Here is a 22,304-nt window from a genome sequence, read left to right on the forward strand (position 1 = left end):
TTTACCTTTTGGATAAAACAAGAGGCACCAGTGTGGTCCTTTAACCTTAGCCTCTGATAATAATAAGACTAGAATATAGTGTTAGTGTAATCCAACTCTTAAATTTTGTTGCCATAACTTTTTATTTTGATGCCAATCACAACCTTTAATGAACATTTCTAGCTACTTTGGGCAGGGATTGTCTATTCACCTGGTGAAGGGGTTTTATTTGAGCAAACCAAATGATATTATTGTAGCACATTGCATTTAATGTTACAATATGACTAGTTTGAACACGTTTTGGCTGTCCCTGTGAAGTCAGAGCATCAATCTATTTACATGGCCTGTGCTCATGACTTGATAGATACAGCAGTGTTTATTGCTGATTTTCTGTGATCAGTCATGTAATTGTTTTTTCTTCATACAACAACAACCAAATTCCACTCTAAAGCAATTACTGAGCAGGTTCACAAGTCATCCCCCTCAAAGGTCAGGAGCAGTAACAATAGCAGTAACAGTAGCAATATATTTTAAATTTCTGCTTCTGCTTTCTACTTCCTTTGAGTCATTTAAACACCGTCTCTAAGCAAAATTTGGTTTCATGCACAGCTCAGTGTTTGGTTATTGTGATGTGACACTTTAATTGTTCTGTAGGGAATTTCTTCTTTTGCCCCCTTCATGCAGTACAGTAGACAGAGTCAGTGTTGGTGATGAAACTTGGCTAAATAATGTACGTAGTCACATTGCTTTTTCCACTATGTAGTTAAACACATTACTGTTAAAGCTTTGATAATCATAGAACAGTTAACTAATGGAAATTTTGTTGCTTGCGTTAAATATTGACTTTGAGCTGCATTATTCCTCAACGCTTTTCAACTAGATTTTGGATATTGTTTTGATATAAATACTGAATATATGCATGTGGGCATGAATGCAACGGTTGCGTACTGGATATAAAGGGGCTACAAGGGCAGATAATAAAAGCCAGTACAGTAAAAATAGCACTGCAGAGGGTCACTCAAAAATAGAGTTAATAATTAAATTTATTTCCATGAAAGCTCGAAATATGACCTTGTTAAAACCTGGTGGGTTACATGCCCTTGTCCACTTCTGTCTACTGTGAGGGAACATCTCGTTACTTTAAAGAACACAAGACAGGTTTATTTGGTTCCCATCCATGTTCTATCAAAGTTTATTTGGACTTGTATTGATTTGATGACTAACTTTCAAGTATGTAGTTCATTGAAATCAGAAATAATCTGGTTGAAATTAAGAGATACCATCTGTGTATCAAGGCCAGTCTTCTATTGTCTTATGGCCCCCCTGCTGCTAATGAAAGGATCAGACTTTTATTACTATACAATTTATCCTTACTGATGAGTTCAACTCTCAACTTGTGCATGGCACTTGTGAATATGAAGGGGGATGTGGATTTCAACTATCTACATAGAAAGGCCAACACATGTTTGGCATGACAACTTATCTGAACAGTTTTGGATCAGTAAAAGTGCCTATAGGGTTGACTCATTCAAGACTATTTAGGAACTTTAAAACTTGAATCCAACTCAAGTTTCCGGTTTGGCTAAATCCAGGGAATTCGTTTGGTCTTAACATCAAAACGACAGAGAAGCTGCTTTCAGCATGTAGAGCTTTTATGCTCTCTTGTACAACTGAATAATTTGTAATGTTTTGTATGCTGTATTTTTTATTCTTGACAAATAAAAAGATCTCGGAACATGAGACTCTTCTGTTACATTTCTTGCTGTCAGTAGCAGAATTAGTTGAAAGCATGAAGACATTTGCAGAACATGAAAAATAGAAAACTAAAAAAATGACAGACATTTATGATTGTTTTAGCAGATTTGAAGCATTAATGTCATGTTGTATCTAGCAGCATTATCGTTAAAGTACAGATACAGAAAACAAGCTTCTTATATGAAGTTAAGTCCGGAGTGTGGATATTGTGTTGATGGAATTTGACATACTTCCAGAAACTCTGACTGAATACCAGCAGGAGGGCCTCTAGATGAAGGCATTTCATCTTCTCTTGGTTAGTTTGGTGGGATTGTACCTGAATATACACACACAGACACACAAAAGAGTTTATCTCAGGTCTGTCCATGACAGGATGGGCTTTTAACATTCCTCATTCCTCAATGTCCTTAGAGGCATTTTGAACAAACAATAAAAGCAGCCCAAATTAAGTGTTATAAATCACGGACAGTGTTTGTAGAGCTTAAAGCAAACAGGCTTCCTATAAACTGCGTCTGGAAACTTTGTTTAGACCTACCAAAAAAATACCGGATTGTTTTCTTAGTGGCAGAGTCTGTTCCCCAGCTACGCATGACTGACTGAGCATGACTCAGTGATCAAACAGCTCAGCTGTGATGGAGACACTTATACATGCACATACACACACAAAGTCCACCTTAGACCGTCTCTTTTCTGCTTCGTCAAAGAAAACAGCAGCAGTGGTAGCTTACATCACCTGTTCCCCTGGTAACCGATGTGATGGAAGAATTATGACGTCCCTGATTGGTTAAACTGAGACCACAGAGGCTTCATGTCCATAACTGTCGGTTAATTATGATGTCTGCACCTGATTGTAATGACTGAGGCTTTACAGATGGTTGAACTCCTATTTTGAGTATGTTGCACACACTGGGAGCGACTGAGAAAATCTAGGATAAAAGATGGTGCAAATTAAAGGTGTTAATTAAATTGTAGATATAAATGCTAGATTTTCCTCCTCTGGCTACTCAATTTTGTATTATTTGTGAAAAAGATTTTCAGTTTCAGTTATTTCTTTACTTCACATCTTTCCTCAGCACCTAATTATTAGTGCATTTGTACTGTGGCATCCATTGTTTGACTCAATCTGGGTTTTCCCTCTTTTTGGTCATGGCTTTGAAGTCGGGTCAGGAGAGATTAGGGTACTTCAAATATCCAAATGCAGTTTTGAACTTTGGACCAATGACAACCTCCACTGATGAGAGGGCTCTGAATGTAAGTTTTCATTCATTTCATTTAATTTCATTAGTTTTCATGTAAGTTATGGCCACTGTGAGGAAGACAGCAAAACTACCTCACATCTTCTCAGAAGAAATCGGAATCTCTTTCTTACCTGAAGAGGTCATCTCCTACAGTCTCATCCCGTCTGCTCTGGCGCTCTTCCTGAAATGGAAAAAGGCTCAAATCATGAATCGAGAGTTTATAAAGATCATAGACAGCTAAGACACACATAGATGGACAGAAATTACCTCAGCAACATCTTTCAGCCATTCATCCAGATCAGTGTTCTTGCCCCTGTTGTGAACAAGCAGATCAGACCCACCAATCATGTGTGGTAAGGCCTTTGCACTCATCATGCGGCTCTGCAAAAAGGCACACAAGGAAATGCAAAAACAAAATAAGCAAAAAGAGCTTTTTTTTTTTTATGTAGAGCAGATTTTGTCACTCTTTTGTGCTCGTGATGACATAGCTTTTAACAGATCATATATGAATATTTTATAAATTCACAAAGAATTTAGACATCTGCCAAACGAATAATGGATTCAAATCATGCTTGTATCTGTTGGCATTAAAGCAGCTACAAGCCTTACACAGTCTGTTGTGAGTCTCATAATTTATTTACAATAAGCACCAATAAGAGACTTGCTAAGTTGCATTGTCATCTGACCTTACGAAAACATTTGTAGTTCGTTGTGTAGCTGTTGCCTGTTGTCTGCTTGGGTTTGGTTTTGGGATGTGCAGTCACAGTGAGAGATCGAAATTCCACTACCAGCAGCTTTTTAGGAAGGTCCTCGTCAATCTTTGACTCCTGCAAAGCATTAATCAGGAATTCAACTTCAGTCAAATGGACAGCTATTATTGTTGGTTGCATAAAATAACATACATTTAAGCAGTATTTATACCTTATACTTACCTCAAGCAAAGCACAGTCACTCAGTGGCCTGGCCTTAGGCTGTATCTACATTATGTCTGCTTAGGCTAAACTGCAACGTCTGGCCAAAATGGTTTGTTTACAAAACTTAAACTGCATTCCATAGCTACATTCATCCAGTCTCTCTGGTCTCTCAAGCCCTTGAAAGACAGGAAGTATCAAAGAAACCGCAAAACGAATACATTGGCTAGTAATATTCTAATTCTTGAACGCCAGTAAAAGTTTGGACTGATGAGAAACTGGAGGTGCATGAAATTTTTGAGCTGTCACTTAAGGAGTAAGTGTTTTTGTTTCCTTGAATGTGTTCCAGTTATGCATGTCCAGAGCTTTAAAGTTCATACAAAAGGAGATGGTCGATGCTGAAAACAAATAACAGTGTCTATGTATAGGTAGGCAGAATTAAGTTTATTTAAATGGGTGAAAATAAAAAAAATACAGCTTTTTCACAGGACTTACTTGAACCTCCTGTTTGACAAAAACTGGCTTCAGAGGGGTCTTGACCTCTTCTTTAGGCTTGCAAATATCTGCTTGTAGCAGATCTAAGTCCTACAGTGTGAAAAAGGAGCATTAAAGTCAAACATAATTGTAAGCAAAATTGCAAACTGAAGTGTTTAAACTTCAATTTCCATTTCCCTTCTCTAGATTGCTGAATTAAAAATAGATAATGGGCGAGCAGAATAAATTATCCATCCTTACCTCAATGAAAGAAGCCTCGTCATCTTCAAAAGGCGGTATGTGTTCATTAGCAGATGGTGTACCATTAGGCGTGCTGGACTCATGCTTAGTTCTACTGTATTCTGAAGGATGAACCTGCTCTGTCTTGATGGAAATATTGTATTCAGATGTTTGGCTTTGGTTCTTATGGGAACGTGACTCTCTTCCCAGGCCATCCAGTGGCCTAGGGTTGGTTTCACTGTTCTCTACACTGAGGCGTTGCCTCTTGTTTGAAGATGAAGCCTCCGCTGTATTGATTTTTTTTTTCTGTTCAGTTGAACTTTGCTTTGTTAAGGTTGCTTGCTGACCTTGGTTGCCTGAGGGTTGCTCTTCAAATAAATCCATATCTTCAGACATAATAGACTCTAGCTCCTCCAGTTGTATCTCTTCTTCCATTTCCTTCCTCTTCTTACCCAGTGGCTTCTCCTGGACAGTGTTGGAGATCCTGTGTGCTGGAGCCTCTGGTTGTCCTGTGAACAGATCTATTCCTGAACCCCCTGGAGTCTCGGCTGCAGAGATTCTGTCAGAATGTGAGTATGTTTCTTTGGATGTGACTGATGTGGTTGGTGCTTGTATCTTGCTGATGGATGAGTCCAGTACAGGCCGCTTTGGCTCTGACATAAAAGTGGAGGGTTCATCATCCAAAGGCCTTGAAGAAACAAACAAAGAAATCGGCAAGAAGTGACTTTAAGCCAGACCAGCACAGTTTATCCTAAAACATGTTATTGATACAGTATGCATTTATATGATTTCAGATCGTCATTTTATTGCGTATCAATAGGACAGTAGAACATTAAAAATTATATTCTTCACTATTTTCCTCAGATGTTCCAAATACAATCCAGGGTTTGCAGGGAATAAAGGCATTTTTTTATTATCAATGAGTTTAACATGAACTAAAAAAAGTTAGCACGTCTTTACCTCTTCTTGTTGGCTGGTTGAAAAAAACTGGTCAGTGTTGATTGTTTGTGTGGGGAGGTTTGTGCAGAGATCCTTGGTTTCTGAGGGGACTGTCTCTGAAAGAACGTGTTCTTGCAACTATTTGTGGATGGCTGAGGTCTAATGCCACCATTACTTTCCCCTGAAAGTGCAAAAACATAGAATTTTAAGAAACTTCTCACAGCATAAGGATCACAAAGGTCTCATCACAAGTGAATTCAAAGAACAGTTAGATGTTAGAAAAGGTAGATGGCAAGATTGATCCCATTCTCATACTGTATGTCTACAATGTCTGCAGGAGCTGGTTATCACAGTTTAGCAATGAGGACGTAACAGATGGGAAAGACTCATTCAGGCTCTGTCCATGGTAACAAAATTAATTCACCAGACCCATTAATAAACTTGTGTATAATTCAAGTTGCTGATATTCGTATGATTGAAATGTGCGTTATTTATCATGTCGATTATTAAGAATAACAAGTAGGAAGAAATGAATTGTCAATGCTGAGACTTCATGTAATGTCGCACAAAATAATCTGTTAAGATTTACAAAGATTTTATAATGAAAAAGACTGAACTGAACTGAACACTGGCTCTGGACTGACATTTTAAGACTTTAGTTTCAGAATCAGTATGGAAGGATTCAAATCAATACATCTTTAATTCACTCTTCCTGCTACCTGTACGTTTGGACATGGGCTTCTTCCACTGTGAGTCTGTGCTGTTAAGACTGTTCGGTGATGGGCTCATTGTATCAGCCGCGATGCACTGAACAGGAGCATTCTTCTTCTCTGGAGTTTCTCCAACTGCTGTCAGACTTGCCATCTCACAAAATTCTGGCCTGGCAAATGCATAAAATGATACAAATCTACAGGCTCTGTGGACAGGAAACAAGGCTGCAAAGTGTCAACAACATTATGAAAGTGACGTGTACACGCGCTAGTCGGTTGGTACCTTTCTGATAGCTCTGTGTTCACTGCATATGCTGTTATATTTTGAGATGGTGCAGGTAAAACAGTCTCATCCACTGCCACATTTTGTGACAGGGAAGCACTTGGGATTCTGGGGTTGACTTTTGGCGCTGACCCTAAAACACAAACAAACGCAGAAACAGATTGTAGAAAAATACTAACACCAGAGCAAAATAAAAATAAAGAATTTCATCATGCTTTTCTGTCAGATTGACCTCCTGAGTCTGGCGTTTGACTGCGGGGATTGCAATAAGTATCACAGGAAGCATGGATGGCAGCCAAACCAATTTCAGACTCTGTGATGACACGAAATCCTTTTCTGTGTTAGAGAGAGAGTCTTAAATTACTTAAAATGCACTCACTGACTTGGATAAATAGATGACCAAAACACACTCCTGGTAATTTCCTGCAGAGTCTGTGCAAACCTTTGAACAATGTCCTTCACAGAGTTTGCCCACTCCTTGGTAGAGGAAGGGAGCAGAGTTTGGGAGCTGCCTGTAGTGACATCGATCACGCAGCTCTGTGGAGACTCAAGCAGGTCTCGAGGCAGAGAGCCTTCCTCCAATAGCTGGCTTCTGCCTTGTCCAAAACTCACTGCTGCACTCAGTCGTTTTAGCTGCAAATCACATAGAAAGAGCCAAAATGTAAATCTTAGGGTCCCACTTTTAGTTTTTTAGAATTGAAGCTGAACTTTATTCTTTATTCCACTTTTGGTCTACCTGAAGGCTCAAACCTTTCGGTGATCCATAAATATTTTAGTTCTCATAAAAGCACTCTATTGTGTTATTGCACTGAAGTATGTTGGATGAATGCAAAGTGATCTTAAATAAGACGTGTAAGTCTATAAGACAGTATACTGTTGTTTTGATAGAGCCAGCATACGACCAAAGATAAAATCTGAAGTTCCTGATGAGATTTCATCATCTGCACATCGTCAGGGTCAGGTTTTCAGCCATGATTAAGTCAAAGCTGTGCCAGTCTACAGTAACAAACAGGATAAACACACCAATAACTTGCTGAAATTACTAAGAAACTAACTGAAAAACAAAAAGATCCCTCTGCCTGGCAACAAATACTCATCTAATGAACATTAAGCACAAAAGACTTTCCATTTTGAATGATTCAAAAGCAAGAGGTGTCAGTCGATTATACCACCAGGTACTAAGCCATGGAAGTGTTAGTTTTTTTTTTTAAGCCTTGATTGAAATGTTTAAGTCCAGAAAAGTTTTAACTGAGCTTTAACCCAGCCCTCCCTGCAACTCATGTCAAGTTATTTAGTGGTTTTCAGCGCTTCAAAACAATATCATGTTATCAAAAGGTAGGAAGTGGACAAACCTGTTTAGCGTTGAGGAATATGAAGGTCTTTTGGATGAAAAGTTGCATGCGAACTGGAGTCACCCCAAGGTTAACGTGCTCTTTACTCAAGCTGGGCTCATCTATTTCAGGAATGAAACTAAAAAATAAATAAATAAATAAATAAATAAATTTTTTTGCATGAGACACTTTTCTTCGGTGTGGCTGATGGTAAAAGTTGGGATCGACTGTTTTGTACCTTTCTGGTTTAGGAGGTGGCAATTTTTGCTGAATGGCGTTGTTGAGCTCTGAAAAGAACTCTGGCTTCACGATGGGACGACAGCACAGGAGAGCAGAAATTGTCTGATTAGGGCAAAACACAAGCATGTCAGTACATGTTAAGGGATGGACACTGAGGACATAAAGTCAAGATCTAACCTTGATGGTGACTTTAACAGAAGTCATAACCAGGTGGGTGCAGTCCTGAGACCATGTATTGACCAGCTTTCCACCCAAAGCTGACAGGACCTGAGAGAGTGATGCCTTGCCATCGTTATCCAAACATGACGAACACACCACTGGTTTCTGATGGTCCACACTGGCAGAGATAAATTTTGTCATGTTTTTAGAATTGCACTTGTCTTAAATATATGTTGCATTGAGCATTTTGATTGACTGCAATCAAGTGATGGCACCAGTCAGTAAAACATAATCATGGTTCTGTGATGGGAATCACCTCAGTCCAGATTTTGTTTCCGATTCATACCTGAATTTGCTGTAAAATGCTCCAAATGTTACATTGTCCCCTGACTTCAAGTTCACCACTGTGTTTTTTGGCACACGCTGGCTGTTGACAAAAGTGCCATACTTGGAGTTGTCTTTCAAGGTCAGGGTCTAAAAGTAAAAAACATAACAAACCCATGAAATCATTAATTTTATCAAAGAAACCACTCCATCTTGTTTAGTTAAATTATTCATGTGCTAACGAGAAACACTTGAATTAAAAGTAAGCCTGAGATGGAAATGTATCTCAAGCACAGAAAATCAATAAAACTCTAAATACCCATAACTGCAGTGGAGAAAAAATAAATAAATAATGTAAACTCATTTACCATACCAGATATAGAATCATGCTTAGCTCCTATGGTACTGTAGGTTTATTAATTTATTTGCCAAAATTAAAAGTAGGATTTTGGAAAAACATGACTGGCAATAGATTAAAATAAAATTTAAATAAATAATGTAATCTGGAACCAAAACAAAACAATAACAAATTTAAGTCACTGAAACAGCAAACAATTGTAAAAATATATATTTGTGAGCATTAGTTTTAATGATTGGGTATATTATTCGGCAAAGGCTTCATGTTTTTTAAATAACACCCTATTAACAATATTGCACTGGTGGTGCAGTGCACTGTTGCACTGCACCACCAGGGGTTGCGCGAGACTTTTTCATTGTCCGCCAAAAAACATCCGTCATAATCTATTTTTATCTGTCATTTTAATTTTCGTTTTTTAATTATAACAAAGATATATTCAATAGAATTTAATTTTCATTCATTCCCTTTTAATGCAAATTCAACTAGAACAAATTAAATGATGTAGATGAAGGCATGAGAGAGATTTCCCCGCAGTGACATCGGTGGCCACTAAAAACACAACCTGTGGCCATATGCGTAAACGAACAACGCAGTTTCACAAAATTAAATACTTGTAACTAAAATATGAACAAACTTCCCAAGAAATCAGCTGAATTTAACTCGGCTCACCTGCTGCGGCCTGAACTCAGCGTCATTCACACCTTCCTCCTGTTGCGCACGGAGTGAAACGGGGTGCCCCTTAGTGCGTAATCAAATGCGCACAGTGAGCTTGCTGCAGAGGCGGCTGTCATTAAATGTTGTACCTTTGCCTCGGAAAGACAGCTTCTCGTGGCTGATTTGACATTGCTCTGAAGTAAGTGCATAAAATCCGTGAATGAAGGAGAACTCTCGGTTAACGCAACCCCCGGTGACCACATCTATCGAGTACAGTCATTTCCACTTAAACTTGTCTAAGAATGGTGCAACAGCACCATCGTCTGCCATCAGCTACGGAGAGATTTCCCAAATATTATCCTAGCCCTAAGCCAAATGAATTCTTGTTATTCATACACTTAACACAAATTAAACTAAGATACTGATCATTCTGCCGCGTCAGTATTTTCTTAATATCTGTAATTGGTGTCAGACCTCACTTTGCATGGGTTCCACTGAGTTGTGGATGGAAGACAATATTTTAATTGTTTAAGCACAGCTTACAGACTGCATAATAACTTCCTGGCCACATCAGCCTTTACTTTGTCTTTGTTCTGTCACCTGGTCAGTAGCAATCAGATGAGCGTGAGCCCTGCTGATGGACTGGTCATTGGTGAGAAGGATGTCGCAGTTCTTGCGTCCCACCACATACTCTCTACTGGCGAGGAGGTAGTGCGTCTCACCTGCGGGCGACAGGATAATACGCCGATGAATGCAGAATCAAACGTATTCCCCCATAACTTCTGATGGTTTCATATTATATCTAATGAAGCGAGGAGTGACTGCTGTGGTCGCTGAAGTGGAGTGAAAATACAGTGATGTGAACTACTACAGCGTCGTGAAGATAACGGTGAACCTGGAAGAGGTACTTACTAAGCAAAAATGCATTTTGTGTAGGTGCACTACAGCTTTTCATCACTGAAAATATCAATCAGGTTTGCATTTATCATACAAGACGAAATAAAAATGTCAAATCCTCTGGGCCCTTTCCAACATATTGTAAATATGTCCCGGTCTATTATCTACTTTAATGTGTTCAAGTATTATGGGATGTGAACACGATAGAACTGTAATCATACAGAGACAAAAATGCTGTTATAATGGTAAAGCGTGGCCATATCGATATGGATTTGATTTCAATTTCCTCAACTCACTGCACCTTTAATGAACTTTCCTGTAACTTCCATCCATCAATCCGTCTTCATCCGCTTCCCAGTTCGGGTGGCGGGTGTCTGATTTAATCGGAAATGTAATTATTTAAATCTGATCTCTATAAATAAACAGCAGCTTTTCATCCAGATTTTAAAGAGCATATTATGTATGTAGCTTCGGCATGAAATAAGAAAACTTCTATCGTTTGACTGCTTCTGGCAGCATCGCCACCAATCCGACTAACTCTTGTCTGGCATTTCGGTGCCCTAATGTTTACATTCATCAAACAGTTCATTCACCAGATTTAGTTGTGTTAATCACAAACGCCTTCGCACAATAACACAACTCACTTAATGCAGACGTTGCTAGCTGTGTTTGCTAAGCTGTTAAAATGTCAGCCAGAGAATCAGAGTTACCTCCAGGCTGCGACGGAGTCAGTATCCACATTTTTTGCTATTTGCGGCTCTTTCAATCACTTAAATCAACAGTAAGTCAGGAGTAAAGCAACATTTCTGAAGCACAACCAACAACACGGTGGACACTTTAGCGCGCCACCTTATGACGTTCAAACTCCGCGACACTGCGGACATTTCAAAATAAAAGTCAGATTAGTCTAATGAGGTAACACTGTACTCACATTATAATGTCTATATAAGTGTCATTTCGTAACTCCATTAAACAAATCGTTTCTAAAGATACAATTTATAAAAGAAATGCATTTTAAATTGTTAAATGGTGTGTGCCCATCTGGGGAACTATTACTACAGAGGTTTGGTTTTGATACAAACAATATTAAAAAGATGTGAGCCATGTTGTATGTACATTGTTATATAAACGTGATGTTGTATGTACCTCCCGAGGTCCTCTACAAAATGTTTATATTAAACGCAGAATTTTTTCTGTGGAAAGCATAAAAATACATTCAACTGTTTCCTCATTGTCGCAATGCTAGCATTTACCTGTTATATGTTTTCTCTTTATGTAGAAAGTACTTCCATGAACTTAACTTAACCATAAAAATAGAAATTCCAGGGCACTACAGATTATATGACAGAGATAAATTAACAATTACTCATTTTATGTCTAAGGAAAAATTGTCACCTGATTATTATTTAGAGTCGTGTTGCTCTTGTCAAATTTTTGAAAAGTGTATTTATTATTATTTATTTATATTTTTTATTTTTTGCAAGACATTACTCTGTCTTTAACTCATACAGCAGACTAGAAAATTACTAGAACCAGTATGTATAATTATATTATTATATATACATTGACAACTAATGACAAAACCAGAAATTAGACATATAGTTTTACTGAATCATCATGAAAGTGATAAACCAGCAATTCAGACTAGCTCATCAAACAACAAACCTCAACAACATAATTTAAAGATATGAAAAGATAAATACAAAGAGAAGTAACAGATTACTCCTGTGCCATAATTAACAGAGTTTTAGTCTAGTCTCACAATAATTTCACATTAGAATTAGAGTTGTAGCCTTATAGAATGAAAAAAAAAAAAGACACATTGCTGTATTGCTTTAAAAAAAATTGAATGTGCAACTTAAAATATAGGATCATTGTCAGATTTCCATGGTTGGCTTGCAGCTGGTCTGAGACGGCCTCGTCCCCAGAGACACGGTAGTTTGTGATTAGCTCTCATCACTGCAATGCTAGTGCAAGAGTCATCAGGTTTACGGATGATCTCACACCAGTCTGGATAGTCCACAGGCTTAGATCCACTGTAAGAGAGATTAAAGTTACATAAGACCATTTAAAATGTTCGATCAATCAGAGAAGGGGAATTTTCTGTTTGCATAAAATTGCACGAATGGCTTGATTTTTGCCATTTTGGGGGCCGGAAAGAGACTGGACTTCTGGACTTATGACTGGTCACTTTCAATGCAACCTCCTTTACATTGATGTACAGCTTTTTATTCCAAACAACTGAGTCTAGACAAGAAGTTCAGAAGACAAAGTGGAAGGAACAATGGCAGAGTGAAAGTGATCCCGAGAGATCAGGCTCTTCATCTAACGGCACAGCAATTTGCTCAGAAATTAATTTGGGACAAGTATATGAGCATGAGACGCTTCCGCGTCACCCTCTTACAGAAATTTAACTACCTGGCACATGTTTTATAGAAACTGACAAAACAGATGTTCCCTCACAGCATTGATGAAACATGAAGATGTTTGGCCAACATAAAACCATTCACACCTACAGGCAGTTTGAGTCACCAATTTACCCCAAGGGTACATGTCTTTGGAATGTGGGAGAAAATCAGTCACAGAGTAACAGAGAGTAACAAGCACAGGGAGAACATTCAAATTTCCCACAGAAAGACAACAGACAGGAATCGAACTCGCAACACAGTTGCTGGCAGAAGAGCATATATCAAGTGCTCTTTCGAGTACTAAATCTGGAAAACCAAACTTACTGATCACAGCACCCTACTCCGAAAGGCTCCATGCAAACACACTGGTAACAATCACTGGTGGTCCAGCTCTCTCCAATCCCGTACACCTGCCCCATGTGCTCACAGCTCCCTGATACAAAGTAAACAATATTAGTTCATGTTACTTTATTATCACATGAGAAGTGCTCAGCTCCTTTTCCTTGTTTGTAGTGCAAGCACTAAAATGCAAAATATACTCCATTACAAATAAAAACATTGTGCCCACACACAAACCCATTTGTACCTTTGGTGTTGAAGAAGCACTCTCCACTGTTATACACAGAAAAACATGGCACGCTACCACTCAGGAGCAAAAGTATAGCCAAGAGTACTTCTCTTGCTGTGCTTGCCATTTCTGAAATACATAGATAGATGCCAAGGTTAAAATAGAAACCTCGATAACCAGGGGAGAAAAAATGAGTTGTGTCTTACCAGCTGAGCAGTTCCTTCTATGTTTTATATATCTCCTCTGCTCCTCACTCACCCTCTTGTTTTTCTCTGTTCCCTCTCGTCCCTCTCTGACTGCCCGTGTCTCCTCTCCAAAGCCACTCTTGAACTGACGCACTTTCCCCCTGAGCTCCCACATATTTATACTTCACCAACCTGTCTTTATTACTGCACTCATTTCGACTTTTTTCATTGCTATTTGTTCACCCCCCCCACCCTCCTTAAATGCACACAAACACATATGCACACACACACACACACATACACACATAACACACGCATTACTATTCCAACATTTGTCGTGCCCTCTTGTTCTGCTCCACAGAATTGCCCTTAAGTATACAGTGTGCACCCTTTCAGATAACATTTGTCTCAGAAGGTGCCATTTGACCCTATTACTGGATCCACTATCACTATTTACAGGACAACCAGGCAGAGGCCTATTGTCAGGCACAGGGGCCGAATGTGTGCGTACAAACATAAACATTGACCTTTGACCCCACCTTTTGAAAAATTACCGTTAAAATTGGATGTTCATTCAATAGTGTTCAAATAAAGATGCAGAGGATGTCTTACATCAATTTATTTCACTTGCCACTGACTAATTATCTTACTTACTGATGCACATCAGCTGCTTAATTCAATTTCACATCATATTATTTATAAATCATCACTCAAATTGCAAGATTTAAATGTAGCTGTACATGGTTTAGTGGACTTCAAGGCTCTTTGACATGTTTTTTTTTTCTGTTGCAGGAGAGGGAACATGATATTTAAAGGCCTTTTGGTTATATTAGATTTTCTTTTTTTGTTGTTGTTGTTGCATGTTTACTGGAGAACGGGTGTCATTTAAATAAACCCTGCATCCTCAGATGATGTGCGTCTGCACTGATACAAACACACACATTTGTAAAGAGGAGATTTTACAGCCCAGTGGTTTTCACAAAAATCCACCTATCCCGAGTGTTTTGGTTAAAATTAAATTTTATTCATGAATAAAAATTCTTCTACCATAAACTCACATTTGCAAAACATCTCAGAGAAGGCTGAAGTTTAAGTTCATGTCATACTGTGATTCCTATTTTTTTTCCTATGGGCACGCTCATACAGTTATAAATTTGACAGCAAAGCACAATATATCCCACATGAGTCTGACTCATTTTCCTGCCACTGCTCCTACAGGGACAGTTTCATTTGGATTGTAACTCATTCAAATCTGCTTGAAAATCGCCTGTTATCTAATACTATTTTTCAAATACAATGTTCTTTAAAGGATTCGGTGATTTAGAGGGGGCAGAGTTGTATTAGCTAAAAGTACACAAGGTTGTTCACTCAAGGTAAAACCGATTAATTAAAATATAAAAATAGTAACTGAAGGTTGTAGCTCACTTTGTCTGACTCAGTGGGTAATGAATCAGGGATGTGGACACAGTAATGAATCACTCCAGAGGTGAACAGGTTATCAGGCTTTATTTGTGGATTTGGAAGAGGTCACTGTTCTTACATTCCTAATGAAAAAAGCCAGAATAGGTTTATCTTATGTAAAAGCAGAATATTAATGGAACAGTTATCAAGGACATAAAACTGCAGACTGAATAAAAAACAAGAGCAGAATGATCCCTTCATACTCTGAAAGGACTCACTGAGCAGGTTTGATGTTATCTGATGACACAAATCTTTATGGTGCCAGGAGCTGTTTGTTTCCTTATGGAGCAGGATGTACTTTCACACTTACAACCTGTTCAAGAAAGTCTTATTGTGTGATTATGTGTAGGTCTCTGGGGTTTGTTAAAAGAAATTCAATCATTAACATGTTATCGTTAAACATCTTCAGGTTTTAGATTTTTTTTTTTTTTTACAAAGCCACTACACAAATACTTTATATTTACAGTATCAAACAATATACACATAAGAACATAATAGACCATTTAAAAATCACTGTTACAACTAGTTTACCTTAACAGCTGCCTGCGTAGGTCTTTTTTGGGAGTCACGCAGCAAAAAGGCCAGAAGTCAGTGCCAGAGTCTGTAGGAATATGTCTGATATTTAGTTGACATCATAAAGCACAAGAACAACCGAATATCAAACATATCACACAGCCTCCAGCCAGCGAAAGCCTTCAGTCAGAGCTGGACTTCAAAAGCCTGTAGCAGAGAAGAGAGACACTCCAGTGGGAATAAAGATTGAGCAGGATACCTGCATACCTCCACTGAGCATTTTTCACATGCATAAGACAGAAATGTAAAATTACCTGCACAGCCTGATCACCACGCGAGGGAGGCAAAGAAGGAAAGGCCTTGGGGGAAGGGAGTCACTAAAACAGGGAGTCAGAAATAGCCTATCAAGGAACTAATGACCTTTGAAATGTGGGGATGATGGAAAATAATAGACATGAAATAAGAAGAAGAAGAGACATGTTTCACATGATTAAACGGTTCAGTTTCCCAGGAATTCCAACCTGACATTCAAAAACAAATACAAATATACTTACCAGTTGTCTTCATCCAAACATTAATCAAGAGCTGCCAAACCGGAGGTTCAAACTAAAATTAGGAGTTTGAGTGTGTGCAGCGATTCATAACTAACTGTAAATTGTATCTACAAACTATGAGCTGTGTACATGAGTGTGTGAACAATTCCTCAGTAGGACAGCATTTATATAGGCAACCCTGTGAGTTTCTGGGGACCACTTACACACACTTTTTAGGAACAAGCACACACACACACACACACACACTAAAAGTGCACCATGTAATTAAAGGTATATTGATCAATCGTTGTGGCCTGCAGCCTTTCCTCCCCACATTAGCCTGATCAATAGATGTGATGTTCATGCTGCTGTGAGCGCTCGGTCACTGTCTCTCTGTCAACACACACAGATACGCACATACTCACACACATGCATGGCTACAGATGCAAAATCAAATAACTTTGAGTCGAGGGTAAATGTAAACACATGACTGTCATATTACTAAGTCACTAGTTGTAGCCTGCTATTGTGATATTCCCTTTGAAAATGTATATGTCAAAAAACACATTCAATGAAAAGCATTTAAGGCAACGGCATCTTTTAGGGAATATATGATTCTATTAAACAAAGCTACGGCCAGCATTTTTCACTGTAAGAATTTTAATTAAAATACAAGAGTCAGGAATAAGTCGAGACTGATGTAACAGAGGGAATAGCTCGCTGCATTTCTTTATTTGGTGTACATTTGGTGTACATTTCTGCAATCCCACGGATTGCAGAAATGTACACCAAATGTACACCAAATATTTTATCAGCTTGTTAAATGTGATACACTGACTCAGTTTAAAACGACAGAAACCTTCATACCCCAGAAAAAAAGTTAAAGTTTACTTAAAATATTATAGCATGTAAGCCTGCTTCCATGATGTGAGTACATGAATGATAACAATACAGTCACACTAACAATGGTTATTGATGTCTAATGTTGATACATGCAACTAAATGTTTCCTCCCAATACTTATGAAGAGTACATGTACGTACTACAGCCACTGCTAACAATAGCAATAATAGTGATCATATGTTTTATTTATTGAACATTTTCCATAAAAAATATATATGAGATGCAGTTTTGAATATGGCTCCTTTACTCTTGATGGAGTGTTAAGTATTAAGATGAACTCCCCAGTCAAAGTGACCTTTAGCTTTCAATGTGACCTCTGCTTGTCAGAATAACCGGATGAGGGTGCGATGGTGCTTTCACTCCATCTGTGCTGTTAATGGGGAAGTGTGGGACTCTAACATGTGCCGACTACTCATCGTCTGATGGACATGATAATCGATGAAGAATACAGCACTTTCCCATGTGAGTCTGGATTTTTGTTTTTAATCAAAGTGAAACAGGTGTGGAGTGGGCAAAACAGATGGAGCTGATAAGAAGAGAATTTTAGGAAGAAACCTCCTGTTCTTGACTGTCAACTCAGACAGCCACTCATGCCATTTTTTCATTTAAAAACAGTGAAAAAACGATCAATGACAAAACGACATACTGTCTATAAAAATGTAAATCTGATATTCACTCATTCATCTACTGCTTATCCGTTTCCATATTGTGGGGGTGCTGGAGCCAATCCCAGCTCACGCTGAGGGAGGGCAGGGTGCACCCTAGACAGGTCGGCAGTCCATTGCACAGTTACATCTGATATATTGTTTTAAGTATCATCATAGTAGATGTTATATCTGGTGAACAATAGCCCTCGTTTATGACATCAGACCACTGTGGTCTCTGTATCATCTCCTGGTACGATGCTGACCTTGTGAGCCTATTGGAGCGGAACGTTAGGCCTCTGATTGTCTAATTACGAGCCTGGGGGACTATTTTAATCTCTCACAGAGGGAGAGCAGCATCAGGCAAAGTCAGAGACAGCAGAATGCAACATAAAGCAATGTAGGAATTTTTAGTCTAATAATTTACTCCAGTTCATGTTACATTTTTAGATAGACTCATCAATAAAATTTTACCGATGGGTTGGTACATACGAAAACATCCAGTTGTAACAGGCGGCAACGCCCTGAAAGTTTAGATTAAATCACAATGTGAAACAGCTAATTTATTTTCAAGTCAAAGTCAAAGTTATTCTATAAAATGCCTGATGCAGTCTAATCATTGTGTACAGTAATATATATAATGATTCATGTGTAGTTGCTTGAGTAAATATAACATAAAGGTCACGTGGCTTTTGGTTATTGTGACAACCATGAGCCTGCAGTGTCACCAGTTTCACACCAACTGGGTCTTTTGTTGCATGTCCCTCCTTTAATTTCCTGAAACGGATAGTAAACACTCAAATAAAGCCACAAAAGAAGCCCTGAACATGTAAAAGAATTCATTTAGAACTGTATCCTAAACTGAGTAGAATAGAACAAATTCTATTGTCCAGAGGTCTATTTGTCTTCACATGTATTCACAAGGACAACATAAAGTGCACAGAAACTCCAAGTACAGATTAAACTTCTCAACACCAACACATTAGCAAGGCAGCTTGTTCAACACTGCAATGGCTATGTGGACAAAACTACTAAAGCAAACTAAATAACAGAAGCAGAAGTTCTATAATTATAACCTTCACAAAAATGTTTCATATGGATGAAAATTGCCAAATTATTAAGTGAAACTTAAAGTTGCTGTGATAAGATAGAAGCATTTCAAAGGACACAAAGTAAAAAAAAAAAAAAAAGTAGAAAAAGGCATATACAGGCTTGTTTTTATTTAAAATTCACACTCCAACAGAAATGGCGACACGCCAAACGCAGCCAAAACACACTGCACAGCCTGAGCTACACCAGGGGAGCAGAGTGAAGTTTATAGGGAATGACGGACAAAAGCTTTCTGTTCTCTGATTGGTCATTCTCTTTTGCTCCCCCTTTTGTTGGTCAGACACACACACAGCCTAAGGCAGGGTCACTAAGACAGAGCAGCCAACAAAGTTAGTAACGATTGTTCAATAACCATAACCTATACTGTGTTTTCAGCATTGGAGGTAGGGACGTTATCTAACAGAGATGAAAATTTTATGAAAATCAAATGCCGAGAAGCAAAATGTGTCAGATTTGACATAAAGTCAAATTAGAATAAACAAAGCCCCAGTGTAACCTGCCTCTCAGTAGATTTGGGAAAAGGAAAGTGTTTCAGTTGTTTAAAAGACATCATATGGTTTGTTTTATTTCAATGGTTATATTAATATTGTCTCACTATCTCCATCTGTCCTTACCAGGATACAGGTCCGTAAAATCCCACACCCTACCTGTTGTCTGAGCACTGAATATCGAGCACTTATTTTTCATCCTGAAGGTGTGCCTCTGTGTTAGGCAAACAGAACCTGGTAGAGCATTCCCTGTAGTTCCAGTTTGGTGCCATTTTTTAATCACTTGCCAAACCCTCCAGATAAAAGCAACACAGGCAATACAACAGCCGTACAGTAACTCTAGTCTTCAGGCTACTTGCAGTATTTCTGATATTTCCTTTCTGATATGAGCGGGTATTTCTGTGATTGCATTTATATTAGATGTTATGAATAGTCACTTCGAGCAAAGGGTGTGATACAGGAACTTCCAACACAAAGGATTACCGAGGCCCTTTGTATAGCCAGATTTCTTCTCAGTGACGCTGCGAGAATCAGCAAAATCAGAATCACATTGTGTTTTAATCTGACAAAAAGATATTTTACTGTCCCTATAAACTACCAATGTCCCATGTGTTCTTAATCATCGTTAATATATACCCATCTCCTTACAAATGCTACCAATAAAAATATATGATTACTCTTCAGTGTACAAGATGGATATTTTATGACAGTTTACAAAGACAATCATATGACATCATATTGGGACAGTGAGGTTGAATATTTAAATGCTGCACTGACAGACATAAATACTTTGTGTGGTACTACAGCGTCTACAATATTAAAATACTGCTTACATGTGAATATGTATGTATTAGTAATGCCAAAAACCAAACCATAACTAACTCAAATGTAAGAGATGAAAGGTCTTTATTATATTATATTATTTAATTTTACTGAAAAAGATTTTTTTAGTTACAGACGCGAAGTGGAGATGCATTTGTTCTTCTGTAAAAAAATAAGTATTCAGAGTATTTATGTGCACAGTCCTACTTCCCCATTGTCTCACATCTGCCATCAACGCAGTGTGAAGCTTGGTGCGGTATCTGCCCTCAGTGTATCACAAACTTTGTTTCTACAACAGATGATGGGCTGTATGTTATTTTTCATTTCTTCTGAGGCGCCTCAGCCTTTGGTTCCTCTTGTTTGGGCGCCTCGGCCTTTGCCTCCTCTTCTTTGGGGGCCTCGGCCTTTGCCTCCTCTTGTTTGGGGGCCTCGGCCTTTGCCTCCTCTTGTTTGGGGGCCTCGGCCTTTGCCTCCTCTTGTTTGGGCGCCTCGGCCTTTGCCTCCTCTTGTTTGGGCGCCTCGGCCTTTGCCTCCTCTTGTTTGGGCGCCTCGGCCTTTGCCTCCTCTTGTTTGGGCGCCTCGGCCTTTGCCTCCTCTTGTTTGGGCGCCTCGGCCTTTGCCTCCTCTTGTTTGGGCGCCTCGGCCTTTGCCTTCTCTTGTTTGGGGGCCTCTACATTCAATTCGTTGCCACAAAGGTTCCTTCAGGGAAAGTTACATAGGAAATATAGTGAATGCCGAGAAATCATCATGGAGGTTTGCGTGCACTCTGTAGATACATATTTCCAGTAGCAACCTTACCTCGCTACAGACAATCCTTTTTTCAAGAAGTCACACACTGGGTGACGCGCTGTTAGTTTTTGTTTCAAAGATTCTACCTCTGTTATCCAGGTCGCCTTCTCCTTATCAGTTTCAGCTTTAGTGTCATGACAAGAGACATTTTAAGGTTTCTACAAATTAAAAGTGCAAAATGAAGTAAAATGAATTTAAAACATGGGGGGGGGGGGGGGAGAGAAAGATATCTTACCTTTTAGATTATTTAATTCTGTCTCTGCAGCTCCAATTGTATCCTGTACAGTTTTCTGCAACCAGTTAAAAGACTGTCAGCAACTCAAGAAATCAACACAGACATACGCAGTATGTACATTTACATGACATAAACAAATTCAACACAGAAATTAACAAATGAGGTCAGAAATGGCCTTGCAAATGTTTCCATTTTTTCCCTACAATTTAGAGGGGCTCCTTTAGGCCTACAGTACTACAGTGTCTGGTCTGATACTGAAAGACAAGCCAAGTGTGTGTATGCATTCATTCATTCATTCATCTGGACAGTGGGAGGAAACCCACGCAAACAGGTAGAAAACATGTGAACTCGGTGTCCTCAGCAGGGTAAACCACTATTTTTATGTTGCTGGACGGGTCAAACCAGTTTTCTCACAAACATACTGAACAACTGGTTTTCCAATAGACTTGAAGCTGAAGGTGAGAATGGGTGCTCACCTGCCCTCAAGTTCAATCCCCTCTTACATTAGTTGGGGTTGTAACTGTTTTCAAGGTCACAAGACTCTTGTGTCTGTGTAAACTATTAAAAAAAAAAAAAAAAAGTAATAATAATCATCATCATTTAACACTGGATCAGCATGAATGCTGTCATAACCCCCCCTTACCTGGCCGGCCTGACAGACGTCTGTTCCAGCCTTGGCCTGGCCATCTTTGGCCTGGAGCATGTTCACATCGTCCTCCAGCTTTTTTTGCTCCGTTTGGGCCGTCTCCAGCAGGCGCTGCGTCTCGGATTTGTCCTTCTGAAGCTCACCCAGCATGTCGGTGGTGTACCTCAGCTTGATGGTCTGGAATCTACTCCGTCTGTCCTCCCTGGTCCACTCCTCTTTCCTGATCTTCTTGACAGTGAGCAGAGCGACGCTCACCAGCACCGTCAGAGCCAACACCACATACGCCCTCATCGTGTTCCTGGAGCCGAGCAGTCCGTCAGGGTGATCGGTATGAGAGCATTGCTCCTGAGACTTCCATTCTCTCCCCTTCCCTCCTACTTTTCCGGTTTGCTTCAGCCGGCTCAGAGCAGTGGGGAGTCCTGCGGCTCTCGGATTGGACGGTCATTACTCCGTCGGGCTGGATTTGGCAGCTTTCCCGTTTTCATCTACCTGAGACACGCCCCCTTCC

General features: G+C 39.2%; 3 protein-coding genes across 3 annotated transcripts; all 3 read right to left on the reverse strand.

The window, feature by feature from the left end:
- Positions 1 to 10: 10 nt before the first annotated feature.
- On the reverse strand, positions 11 to 11,339 carry nbn (nibrin). The gene is made up of 17 exons (XM_029505250.1): positions 11,203 to 11,339; positions 10,196 to 10,317; positions 8,606 to 8,733; positions 8,278 to 8,437; positions 8,099 to 8,202; positions 7,882 to 7,999; positions 6,972 to 7,162; positions 6,762 to 6,865; positions 6,530 to 6,662; positions 6,256 to 6,416; positions 5,558 to 5,717; positions 4,619 to 5,285; positions 4,379 to 4,468; positions 3,659 to 3,799; positions 3,240 to 3,353; positions 3,104 to 3,153; positions 11 to 2,050 (listed from the first exon to the last, which is right to left on the reverse strand). Exons 1-17 carry the CDS (start codon positions 11,231 to 11,233, stop codon positions 2,017 to 2,019), a joined length of 2,508 nt encoding a protein of 835 aa, XP_029361110.1. The 5' UTR covers positions 11,234 to 11,339; the 3' UTR covers positions 11 to 2,016.
- A 1,011-nt stretch (positions 11,340 to 12,350) lies between these two features.
- Positions 12,351 to 13,765, reverse strand: LOC115045566 (prostate-associated microseminoprotein-like). Its single transcript, XM_029505319.1, has 4 exons — positions 13,727 to 13,765; positions 13,487 to 13,597; positions 13,225 to 13,333; positions 12,351 to 12,528 (listed from the first exon to the last, which is right to left on the reverse strand). Exons 2-4 carry the CDS (start codon positions 13,593 to 13,595, stop codon positions 12,351 to 12,353), a joined length of 396 nt encoding a protein of 131 aa, XP_029361179.1. The 5' UTR covers positions 13,596 to 13,597; positions 13,727 to 13,765.
- A 6,426-nt stretch (positions 13,766 to 20,191) lies between these two features.
- Positions 20,192 to 22,190, reverse strand: LOC115045211 (involucrin). Its single transcript, XM_029504783.1, has 4 exons — positions 21,794 to 22,190; positions 21,151 to 21,205; positions 20,925 to 21,039; positions 20,192 to 20,825 (listed from the first exon to the last, which is right to left on the reverse strand). The coding sequence occupies exons 1-4, from the start codon at positions 22,085 to 22,087 to the stop codon at positions 20,447 to 20,449; spliced, it is 843 nt and encodes a 280-aa protein (XP_029360643.1). The 5' UTR covers positions 22,088 to 22,190; the 3' UTR covers positions 20,192 to 20,446.
- Between the last annotated feature and the right edge of the window lie 114 nt (positions 22,191 to 22,304).

The sequence above is a fragment of the Echeneis naucrates genome, chromosome 6 (assembly GCF_900963305.1).
Source record: "Echeneis naucrates chromosome 6, fEcheNa1.1, whole genome shotgun sequence".
Taxonomy (NCBI): Eukaryota; Metazoa; Chordata; class Actinopteri; order Carangiformes; family Echeneidae; genus Echeneis; species Echeneis naucrates.